Genomic DNA, 12052 nt, shown 5'->3' with positions numbered 1-12052 from the left:
AAATTTGCAGAAGTGATCTATACATTAGGACCTAAAAACTGAACGGTTAAGATGTGAATATGTGATCGAAAAGTGATAAAAAACTGAAAATCCATTCCTAAGACTAAATGAAGGACCGTGTGTGTGTGTGTATATATCTAAGTGACATAAGGTGATTCAGGATTCTGGGTTTTCTATATCTTTAGCAAAATTGGGTGAGAGGGTACGGTCTTGGCCTATGGATAACTTAGTGGACACATGACCAAAATCAATGCTTCTGGACTTAAATATTTCTGTGCAAAAAACCTCATCACAAACGTCATGGCTCCCCTCACTGTACAAAGCCTCACAGAGAGAATTCTCTCATATGGACTTCAGCCTTTGTTTCTCCCCCAAGTTAAGTTGAAGTCGGATTCAACTAGTAGGGAATGGATCAAACGGTGACCTCTTGAGCTGTGGTGTCACATCAGACAATCGAAAGCATATGAGGTTATAAATGCATCAACAATGAATAATGTATAATCAAGCTAAGAATGACGTTTTAAGCAAGTTAGCAAATTAGTTTCTAAATTAGCCGCTCATATCTGTTAACCCTCAAATCATGATCAACTGAAGCATTAATCAGCGATCACCACACTATGCTTTAAGCATAATCCTATTCCACCACATTATGTTACCTTCATGCAATACCACACTTTTATGTTGCTATCAATCATCTTGTTTGACTTCCTGGATATATATTATATAAGGATTGGCTATTTGGTTTGAACCATACATAAAATTGTAGTTGTCCCTACAAGGATTTGAAAACCGCGTGGTTAGAGAGGAGATGATTATCATACACAGAGTCAAAATATCGTTGTCTTAATTTCACTATCACATATACTAACCTACTATTTTTTTTTTTTGATATACTAACCTACTAATTTAGGTTTAAAGAAGTACTATCATTTTTTCGAACGATAATAAAGGAAAATATCGTTTTCATTAACTTTCAAGAAATTTACATCAATAGTTAGAATTTCGACGTGGTTGGACTGATCTTATTAAAACCCTTAGAGCAACTCCAACAACTTCCCTATATTTTGATTTTTCTCTACTTTAGGGAAAAATGAGTCTTTTTTGCTCCAACAGATTCCCTATAACTATCCCTATTTTAGGGAAAGTGAGGAAAGAGAAAACCAAATTCCCTATATTTACAGCAATCTCTAAAATTTTAAGGAAGAATATGGAGATTTTAGAGATTGCTGTAAAATAGGGAATCTGTTGGAGTTAGAGAAGAAAAAGATGCTAAAGCTTTGACTTTTGCTTCCCTATTATACAGAAATTATATGGAAGCTGTTGGAGTTGCTCTTACACACAAACGCACAGAGAGCACATCCTACTCTGAAAAACAAACTCGACACTGAAACTAAACATTTGCAAGAATCGGAGTGAGGAACATAGTTCCATGAACAAAACTCAAACCTATGGTCAGCCAAAAGCTATGGATTTTTTTTTTTTTTTGAATAAAAGGTTGGTGCGGCTGCCCTTAAGTGTTAATTAATAAAACTGTCGAATACAAGAAGGGAATGTTAAGCCTAAACCCCTGATTACAATAAACATTTAAAGAACGTCCTAAAATGATAACAGGATTCTCTACCAAATAAATATATTCAACCAAGCAACTAGTAAAAAATAGGGGTTTTGTCCATTTACCCCATTTCTAGGGATTTTTTTCCCACTTACCCCATTAAGTTTTTTTAATTCTCTCTTACCCAATACACTCTAAGGGAGTCTTCCCTAATACCCCATTAAGATTTTTTTTTTGTTTTTAATTTTTTTTTAATACCATTTTACCCCTCACCCCTTTGTTACTTAGAGAGAGAAATAGAGAAAATGGAAGAGAGAGAAACCATAGGAGACTTCGCCGGAGCCCGTCACCGGCCGCCGGAATCCGGTCACCGGCCGCCGGAATCCGGTCACCGGCCGCCGGAATCCGGTCACCTTTCGCCGGAATCCGGCCACCGGCCGCCGGATTCCGGTCACCGGCTGCCGCCCACCGGAATTTGCTGAAAATCTCACCGGAAAGTTTTTTTGCCCTCAATAGACATCTATTGCCCCCCAATAGACCTTTATTGCCCCCTATTGCCCCCCAATAGACACCTATTGCCCCGATAGTCTATTGCCCCCTAATAGACGTCTATTGCCCCCCAATAGACGACTATCAACCATGTATTGCCCCCCAATAGACGACTATCAGCCATGTATTGCCCCCTAATAGACGTTTCGATTACCGAAATGGGAACTAATTTTCCTAAAATTACACAAATAAAACTTTGATTAAATAAAAAAGAGAGGAGATTACGTCAATTCAAAACGTCTATTGCCCCCCAATAGACGTCTATTGCCCTCCAATAGACCTGTATTTCCCTTGGCATAACACCATTTTGTAGCTTGTTACTCCAATAATTTACGTTTTATATCATCAAAATTTCTCATTAAAAGGCCAAAAAGAAGAATAGAGAAAAAAAAAGAAAAGAAAAAAGAAGGACCGGCTTGATTGAGCTGTTTAGAGGTACTTGTCGCCGGGGAAGGTGATGAAATTGATTTGGGCACCCTTCTCCATTATGTGAAGCTGTGAAGCAGTGAGGCCGTGCTCGATCTCACCGGAAAACCGCCTCAGGTGGGCTCACTGGTGAACTTTCGCCGGGGAGGGAGAGATTGATGTCGCCATCGACCCCGTCGGAGCACCACCACCATCCCCGCCACATCTTCGCTTATTCTCAGCAGATCAGCCGGAGATGCTACTCCTCCGAAACGGAGACAGAAATCAAATTCGTCGCCGATGAAGCTGAGTCAACCAAAAGCAATCTCCAGTGTTCGTCGACCTCAACCATCGAGAACGACGAGTTTGCGCTACGACGGGCCGGGTTGGGCGAGTTCCAATCGGATTTATCCTCCAGCTCCGGAGCTTCGACGGCACAGAGAGAGAGAGAGAGAAACCGGAGGGCAAGGACCCAGGGGAGGCAGAAGCCTTCGTCGCCGATGAGGTCGTTATGGACCGCCGAGGAGGTCGATCTCGACCATCACTCACATCCTCGCCTCCGACGACATCGTTCTGGAGAATCTCGCCGGCGTTGAAAAACCGAAGGTATTTTTTGCCGGCGTGCTGGAGAGAGAGAGGAGAGAGAACCGGCGAGTTGTACAGAGAGTCAGAGAGAGAGGACAATGGCTGTAGTTGTAATTCTTTAATTGAGTTGAGGGCAAATTGGTCATTTTGCGTTAGATTGGGTAAGTGGGAACAAAAAACTGTTGCTGGGGTAAGTGGGATAATTTTTACTCATTTTGGGGCTTTGGGTCAAGGACCCTAAAAAATATTCTATTAGTTACTCCATTTGTTTTGACATAAGGGTGATATAACAGAAATATAACTCAACTACAATAAAGCATAATTACCAAAAACACATTTTTTCTATTATGTTACTTACGACACTCGGCTTTAAAGTAGTGTGTGTGAGTTAAAAAATAATAATAATAATAAAATAAAATAAAACGCTTAAATTTTCGAAAAAGAAAATACATGGACGCCACGTGGCAGCTGAAGATTAGAACACTAAAACGACGAATCATCGGCCCCTGTTTGTTCCTTCCAAAAATGAGCTCATAGTGTGGACGACATGTCGCCACTCCGAACCGGGGCCCCAAATTAAACCCCAGAGCTCTCTCTCTTTCAGAGCCACTGACCATTGGAAACTGAGCCACAATGCTTCCCGCTTCAAATCTCCAACTCCCTCTCCGATCTTCCAACCTCTAAATTCCGCCAAAAATGGAAACCCTAAAGCTTCCAATTTCAATCAGACTCCCCAATCACCACTCTCCTCTTCTCAACCACCACCACCACCCAACCACCGCCGCCACTCGTCTCATCTCCCCCAAACCCATTCTCCGCCGCCTCCGCTCTCCTCTCTTTCGGTTCAAACCCTCTCTCCTTTCTCCCCCGCGAAACTTCCCTACTCTTCTTCGTTGCTCTGCCGCCGAGGTCCACTCCGATCACGATCACCACCACCACCACGACGAGCACCGCCACGAGCACGAGCACGACCACGACCACGACCACGATCACGGTCACGACCACCACCACCATCATCACCACCACGGCGGAGATTGTGCGGAGCTAACCGGGACTCAGAAAGCGTTCATCGGATTTGCAAAGGCTGTGCGATGGACCGACCTCGCCGATTTCCTCAGGGAGCACTTGCATTTGTGTTTCTGCTCCGCCGCGCTGTTCCTCGCCGCCGCCGCTTGCCCTTACGTGGTTCCCAAGCTCGCCGTGAAGCCTCTGCAGAATGCTTTCCTGATCGTCGCTTTTCCTCTAGTCGGAGTAAGAACTATCCAGGCACTCATTAGTTGAATTTAATGTGTTTAATTAACTAAACCCTAGCAGTAATTGATAAAATTTTATTGATAGGTCTCTGCGGCACTTGATGCAATGACTGACATTAGTGGCGGGAAGGTGAACATTCATGTATTAATGGCTTTGGCAGCTTTTGCCTCGGTGTTTATGGGGAATGCTCTTGAAGGAGGCTTGCTTTTGGCTATGTTCAATCTTGCTCATATCGGTGAGCATTTCGATTTTCGCTACCTCTTTTTGGTGGCAATGTCCCTTATTGATTAGTCTGTGCTTTGTTGATTTCAGCTGAGGAGTATTTTACCAGTCGCTCCATGATCGATGTGAAAGAGTTGAAAGAAAATTATCCGGATTCTGCCCTTGTTCTGGATATGGATGATGAACAGGTTCCGGATACATCTAATTTGAAGTACAAGCAGGTTCCTGTGCACGACCTACAAGTCGGGTCATATATCTTGGTTGGAGCTGGAGAGGTATGGGACACAAATCTACTATTTTATATGTGATGTTATTTGTACTTTATTGTCAAGTTGTGACCTTGCCTAGGAGAAGGAGATAGGTGTCATTTTGTGCAATTATTACTATTACAATGATCTGCCAGCAGCTTGGAACCTATTCGATGAGAAATTCTTCCCAGTGTAGTTCTTTTAGCTTTTGTTGAAAGTTTGAAACCTTTTACGGAGATAAATGTTAAGTTCTGTCTTATACCATAATGAGTTAATGACATGTGGTTTGTATCTCATCAAATGACTAGTAGCCGTGATCATCTCTTGCTATCAATTTCTTGATTTATATGATACATTAGAACATGGAAGGATTGTAATAGGGTCTGGTATTGTGATTAGTCTGTGCCTGTAGATTGTGAAGTGTTCCAAGGTAATGCTACCATTACTATCGAGCACTTAACGGGAGAAGTTACGCCATTGGAGACAAAAGCTGGAGACATGATACCTGGTGGTGCTAGGAACTTGGATGGCAGGATAATAGTGAAGGTAAGTTCAAAAATATTTTCTGTTTGGTGCTTCTCAGACATGGATATCTGAATGAAAGCAGAAGAAAATTGTGTTTCTTTTAATTGTGTTTATTGATTTTTCCTATGTAAATGATAAAAGCCATGCTATTCTCTTTACGCTTGACATCCCTGATGTTTCTCATTACTGACTTTGTCGCTCATTATAGACATTTTTTTAAACCCTACAGAATTCAGCTTAACATTTACAAAATTCATTACGGGTTTAACTTGTAGATATAATGTTCCCCTAGACATAATATATGAGAGGGGAAAATATTGATAGCTGTCACAGCTAGGTTTTAGAGTTCTCGACTGCTTGTGCTAGTAGGCTTTGTTGGTGATGATGGTGATTGGATGCTAAATAGAATTGCTTCTGCAGGCAAGAAAAAATTGGAAAGAGTCAACCCTTAGCAGGATTGTGCAATTGACAGAAGAAGCACAATTAAATAAACCAAAGCTTCAGAGGTGGTTAGATCAGTTTGGCGAGCAATACAGCAAGGTGGTTGTAGTTTTGTCAGTCGCTGTTGCTCTACTTGGTCCATTCCTATTCAAGTGGCCGTTCATTGGTACATCAGGTAGTCTGCACTGACCGCGTTCCCTTTGAAGCACTATTGCCACTTGCGTTGGTTACTCTCTCTTTTTTTTAAATAAAAAATAATATAAAAAAAACTGTTTTAAACTAGTAATTTTAGCTTTACTGGTGCCCTCTTATAAGCCTGTGTAAGTGAAAGGGGTCCAATATATTCGTTTAAAATTACTGCCTTTACGATTCAATAAAGCACCTTAAGATTGTTGAAACTTGGAAGATATATTCCATCCTGTATTCTTGTGTTGGGCCGGCCATTTGCAATATCAAAATATTTATAAAAAAAAGACTACCTGAAAGGCTGCTATGAACAAAATGTACTTTAATATTAAATTGGGAAGGTCTGCAGTTATGTTTATCCTATGATATCCTTTTTGTATATTGAGGGTGTGGCCATCATTCATTTGGTTTGATGTATGCTTAATCCGTTAGCTTGCAGAGGATCAGTTTATAGAGCATTGGGCCTCATGGTGGCAGCATCACCATGTGCTTTGGCTGTAGCTCCATTGGCCTATGCTACTGCAGTTAGCTCCTGTGCAAGGAAGGTATACATTGCAATTGATGCTATAATCAAGAAATTAATATCCAATGTGATTTTCATGAGTAGATGTACATCCATTTATACATTGCTAGTTTAATTGTTTGGAGTTAAGCCATATGTTCTTGGGTGTTTGTTTCCATTTACATATAAACATTTATTTCCTAATGCTATTGGGTATTGTCAGAAAACTCTTCTAATTTTGGATTTCAATCAGCTGTGTCTGATTACTTGTAATTTGCTACTACGCATGTCTTATACACTCAGGATGTTTCCTTTTAAGTATTCTATTCAATTGCTTTTCCAATTTTACCTAATGATGTCCTGATAGTAAACAATTACTACCAAAAGAAATATTCCACCTTGCCAATGTATGGTGGTTTGATATTTTCAAGATATAGGTCTACCCAGTAGTATTGTATCCAAATTAAGCAATAAAACTCATTGGATATTGAAAAAAGAACACACTGCTAGAGGTCTATGCTAGTCATGCTAACACAGGAGTAGAAGTCTCCAGAAATTTCCCTATTTACACCAAAGCATAACTAGAAATGATGCTCATTTAAGCCATATGATGGACTTGACACCTTTATTATCCTTACAGGGTATATTGTTGAAAGGCGGTCATGTGCTAGATGCTCTAGCTTCCTGTCACACTATTGCGTTTGATAAAACTGGGACCTTGACAACTGGGGGCCTAGCGTTTAAAGCAATTGAACCAATTTATGGACATCAAGTTAGAAACAATAAATCAGATTTTTCTTCCTGTTGTGTGCCAAGCTGTGAAAAAGAGGCCCTTGCTGTCGCTGCCGCAATGGAGAAGGGTACCACTCACCCTATTGGAAGGTACTGCTTTTGAAGCTTCCTGTTAAGTTTTCTGTTGAATCTTTAACTTACTCTCCCTTGCAATTGTACTTTTCAAATATGTTTTCTGATTCAATGTTTACTTACATACTTTACTTCCTGCTCAAAAATGCCAATGAGTAAATCTACTCCTGTCAGGTTGGCACACACCAATTATTTTTCATCTTGATCTCCTCATTGATTACTGGGCTAGGTTTGAATCATATATACTAGTAAATTTATGATATATACAGAACCTAATGGGATCAATACTTATCAATCTTTTGATTTTTGTTGCAGAGCTGTTGTAGACCATAGTGAAGGGAAAGACCTTCCTTCTGTTTCTGTTGAGAGTTTCGAGTATTTTCCCGGCAGAGGTCTAGTTGCTACTGTCAATGGCATTGAGGTAAGTATTGTTCTAAACTAGTGTAGATTTTTTTTCTTTATATTTCCGCTGTAGCGAATGCTGCACTTTGTTATATGACTTGTTCCATAGGCTGTATTTGCAACCACTGTTGTTATATATTAGCCATTTATAACCCATACAGATTTCTAGTAGTTGCATAACTTCTTTCCAGCTGTTTCTTATACATGTTACAATGTGCATACATGATTATTTGCTTTTCTGATTGCATATCAACAGTACTTCATGCTGCCCTTTATTATATGACTTTTTCTATGTATTTACACATGTATATAGATATTATATGGATAAGTTTATCTATATATATATATATATGTTTAATCTAGAGGGCCCTTCCACCAAGGGATCCTTTTTCTTGGCCATTTTAAGGGATCTCTCATTAGACCAACTTTTCGATCGTATTTCAGCATCTCGACCGTTCAGTTTTTAGGTCCTAATGTATAGAATATAGATCATTTCTGCAAATTTTCAGCCAAATTGATGATCGTTAAGGTATCGAACTAGATTGAATCAATGGACGAACCAAATCTGTCCAACCTGAACTGCTCGTGTTCATAATTGTAAATCGCAGTTATGAATGTCTTAATGATTATCAATTTGGCTGAAAATTTGCAGAGATGATCTACTCATATATACCTAAAAACTGAACGGTTAAGATGTGAATATGTGATCGAAAAGTGGGTTTAATGAGAAATCCCTTAAAATGGCCAAAAAAAGGGATCCCTCACTAGAAGGGCCCTGTTTTATCTACACATATAACTATATGTATATAATCATGTTATAATGTGCATGCATGGATATTTGTTTTTCTGATTGGATATCAACACTAATGCATGATTATGTCATTGCAGACTTCTTTTGGAAGTTCATCAGATGTAATAATAGATCATGCAGGCATAAATTTCCGTAGCATACATTTATGTATTTTAATTTTAAATGATCTACATTGCTTTCTCTTTCACCCCAGCTTCTTTTAAGTGTTCTTTTGGGTCAGTAACAGGTAAAGTGATGTGCATTGATTTCTATCTTGTTATAGTTAGGAACCGAAGGGGGTAAACTGTTGAAAGCATCTCTTGGTTCAGTAGATTTCATCACTTCACTGTGTTTCTCGGAAGATGCATCCAAAAAGATCAAGGAAGCTGTGAATGCTTCTTCTTACGGAACTGATTTTGTTCGTGCTGCTCTTTCAGTTGACGAAAAGGTGAGGTTTCATTTTAAGGGTGTAAAAGAAAAGAGGCTTACCAGGGGGTGTTAGCAATTGAAACTATGAATGTATAATTATTTATTTCTTTATCCTAGACTTCCTAGTAGGCATTCTTTTGGTCGAACGTCAAGGGGCCATATACCATTGGCTTTGCATGTTAAAAGAAAGTCAAATGATTTTGGTATGGATTTCTTCTGAATTAAACCTTAAGGAACTATTCAAACCCTAGATTTGAAAAGTTTGAAACCTTCACTTTTCAAATATCAAACTTTCCAATTGTGTAAATGAGAGAGCAAGAAATGGAATTTGAGAAATTTACTTCAAGCTATTGAGGAAAGGTGAGAATAGACTTTTATAACTGAAAAGTGGAGTGAATACAAAGAGGTTACTCATTAGCCAAGTAATCATAGCTAAACTTAATCCTGTTTAGCCTTTTTTATGTTGTATTATTTACTTTTGTTTAGCCTTTTATACGGGCTAGAGAACTAAATTACCATGTTGTTTGCAGGTAACACTGATTCACCTCGAGGATAGGCCTCGACCTGGGGTCTTGGATGTCATTGCAGAGTTACAAAATCAAGCAAAGCTCCGTATAATGATGTTAACTGGTGATCATGAGTCAAGTGCTTGGAGAGTTGCAAATGCTGTAGGTATCAATGAAGTTCATTGCAGCCTGAAGCCTGAGGATAAACTCAGTCATGTCAAGGGTGTCTCAAGGGATATGGGTGAGTTGTATGATCATCAGTCAAGATTATTTTCCAATTGATATGATTTGTTAGTGTTGCTTATATTTCTAAAATATTAGTGATTAGTAGGTTTCCTGTTCCATTAGTGGAAAAGAGTTTCAATCATTTGGTTCAATTATTTTGAAATTTGCCCTTCTTGCAAGTCCCTCCAAGGTTTAGCAAAAGCATATCTTATCATATATATCCTAGTCAGAATAGAAAGGCCGAGGAATCAGTTTATCCACTCCACTAGGCATTGATATATACTTCTGCATGCTTTTCAACTAATACTGCTGTTAGAATGAAGAAGCGAAAGTATAATTGCATGATGTATTTTCACTGTGAATGACTTTTCTGTTTTTTTTTTTTGTTTTTTTCTTTTTTCTTTTTGGAGAATTCTTGTTGTTTTCCTTGGCATGTCCTTTCCAATTTTATTGAATTATGTAGCTTCTGGTATATGAAGTGTCATTAATATTGTATGATGGGGGGGACCATAAAACCTGCCATTTCAAAGCTTTTGATTACTAAGAAAAATTTGAAAGCATTTAGATTCTGGTAAAAACAAAATTAGGGATATATTAAAGGCAAGGAAAAGACTACAGGTTCTTTGCTACGCTTTTTTGGAATCTAGTAATTTACTGGATGAGGCTCACAGGATTCTGAAGTTTTACTACAGGGGGAGGTCTGATAATGGTTGGTGAAGGTATTAATGATGCTCCAGCACTTGCAGCTGCAACGGTAGGGATTGTCCTTGCGCAACGTGCTAGTGCAACTGCCACAGCTGTTGCTGATGTGTTGTTGCTGCGTGACAATATATCTGCCGTGCCATTCTGTATTGCCAAGTCTCGCCAAACAACTTCTCTGGTACTTGCTAGATTCTATCCCATCATTTGTCTGTTGTGTTCTGTTTATGACATTATTATCTCTCTGTTCATGCAGGTTAAGCAGAATGTAGTCCTTGCTTTAAGCTGTATAGTTTTGGCCTCTCTTCCATCTGTTTTAGGTTTTCTTCCCCTCTGGTTAACGGTATGAGATTTTTCGTATGTTCTGAACTTCTGCTTGATCTTTGCAGCTTTTAAATGTTTCCTGATATAACTCTTGGCTGCTCTAACCATAACTTCCCGTTCCATGATTTTCGTTGTAGGTTCTATTACATGAAGGCGGTACCCTTCTTGTCTGCCTCAACTCCATCCGTGCTCTAAACCACCCGACATGGAGCTGGAGGCAGGATTTATGGGATTTATTTAACCAACTGAAATCAAGACTCGAATTGTCAAGGAGACTTGCAACGAGCTCAAACCCCACCCAAGCTGCACCTCCGGTATCCTTATAATTCTTTAGGGAAGTTATGCTAATCCAAGTACAGTAATGTAAGACAGCAAAACAGTCAACCAAGTAAATATCCTTATGTTTCGCATAGCTCAGCTTCTGTAGCTCATTGTTTCATCCAGATTCCTGACCCTAGAAAACCCTTAAAGCCGTCATTAAAATAAAGAGACTTGTAGAGAAATCCATTGACCAAATATGAAGATCATCAAAGACCATAGCTTCTATGGAAAATAGAAGTTAAAGTGGTTACGTAGAAGACTTGGGCGGCGGCTGGTAGTCATCTTTTAAATGCATTGCTCTCCAAGCAATCTCATTACCTAATCCATTCCTACAAATCAGTTCAAGTAAATTGTCATACGTTTGTGTCCGTAGCTGACTTTGGTTCAACAAACCTAACAAGTGTAACGGAACTCTGCTACTTCCTCTATTATTATTCTATACACCTAACAAGTCTACGCCAAGTCACCAACTTCCTGATATTTGCCTTCAAACTTTCCACCCAAGACTTGCACGTTTAAAACCACAAAAAAAGCCTTGCCACCTCTCAAGTCTCAACCACAAAAAAGAACTGCCTTGTTTTGTTTTCGGCTATCTAATTTTCTAGTTGGCTGGCAGAGGAATCAAATCCCCGAAGATATTTTTCTTATTTATCAAGTAACGTGGTACTTAGCCGTAGTCCCCTTCCCCTCCAGAAAAAGGATAAGCTAGGCTAACTAGCTAGTTATTCTTGGTTTGCTCAAGTGGTCACACCCTTCCTTTTTGTAGCTAGGCATTAGCCATTACAATACTGTTTGAACATGTACAAATGGTGGTTTAAAAACATTCAAATCCAGTACTATTTGGAGGTCGGGAATTTAACTCAACGACGACTAGTTGTGTTGATATAATAAAGAAAACAAACATTGATTGAAAATTACTAAATTTGCCTCAAATTTTTGCATATCTTTATTGTATAGCCTGTAGGCTGGTTGGTAACGGGTATTGTTTCAAACTCTGAAACGTATCCCACTTGACATACTTAT

At 39.2% G+C, this 12052-nt stretch overlaps 1 protein-coding gene across 3 annotated transcripts; it reads left to right on the top strand.

Moving 5' to 3' along the window:
* Positions 1-3651: 3651 nt before the first annotated feature.
* Positions 3652-11118, top strand: LOC133721223 (probable cadmium/zinc-transporting ATPase HMA1, chloroplastic). Of its 3 annotated transcripts, XM_062147775.1 has the most exons (13): positions 3654-4342; positions 4430-4580; positions 4658-4842; positions 5215-5361; positions 5761-5956; positions 6400-6512; positions 7110-7351; positions 7649-7754; positions 8809-8973; positions 9485-9701; positions 10378-10565; positions 10641-10727; positions 10846-11118. In XM_062147775.1, the coding sequence occupies exons 1-13, from the start codon at positions 3788-3790 to the stop codon at positions 11032-11034; spliced, it is 2541 nt and encodes an 846-aa protein (XP_062003759.1). In that variant the 5' UTR covers positions 3654-3787; the 3' UTR covers positions 11035-11118. The 3 variants fall into 3 exon arrangements, with proteins under 3 accessions (XP_062003766.1, XP_062003774.1, XP_062003759.1); XM_062147782.1 differs by lacking the exons at positions 10641-10727; positions 10846-11118 and having other exon boundaries at positions 3652-4342; positions 10367-10540; XM_062147790.1 differs by lacking the exons at positions 10641-10727; positions 10846-11118 and having other exon boundaries at positions 3652-4342; positions 10357-10495.
* The last annotated feature ends 934 nt before the right edge of the window (positions 11119-12052 follow it).

Source organism: Rosa rugosa, chromosome 1, assembly GCF_958449725.1.
Source record: "Rosa rugosa chromosome 1, drRosRugo1.1, whole genome shotgun sequence".
Taxonomy (NCBI): Eukaryota; Viridiplantae; Streptophyta; class Magnoliopsida; order Rosales; family Rosaceae; genus Rosa; species Rosa rugosa.
This window is presented reverse-complemented; position numbering and strand designations above follow the sequence as displayed.

What these genes read in the sequence shown, in the direction of transcription:
- LOC133721223 (XM_062147775.1), top strand. Translation starts at nt 3,788, where the DNA reads ATGGAAACCCTAAAGCTTCCAATTTCAATCAGACTCCCCAATCACCAC. An exon ending in TCTTGGTTGGAGCTGGAGAG is followed by an intron (nt 4,843 to 5,214) that starts GTATGGGACACA and finishes TATTGTGATTAG; the next exon opens with TCTGTGCCTGTAGATTGTGA. An exon ending in ATGGCAGGATAATAGTGAAG is followed by an intron (nt 5,362 to 5,760) that starts GTAAGTTCAAAA and finishes TTGCTTCTGCAG; the next exon opens with GCAAGAAAAAATTGGAAAGA.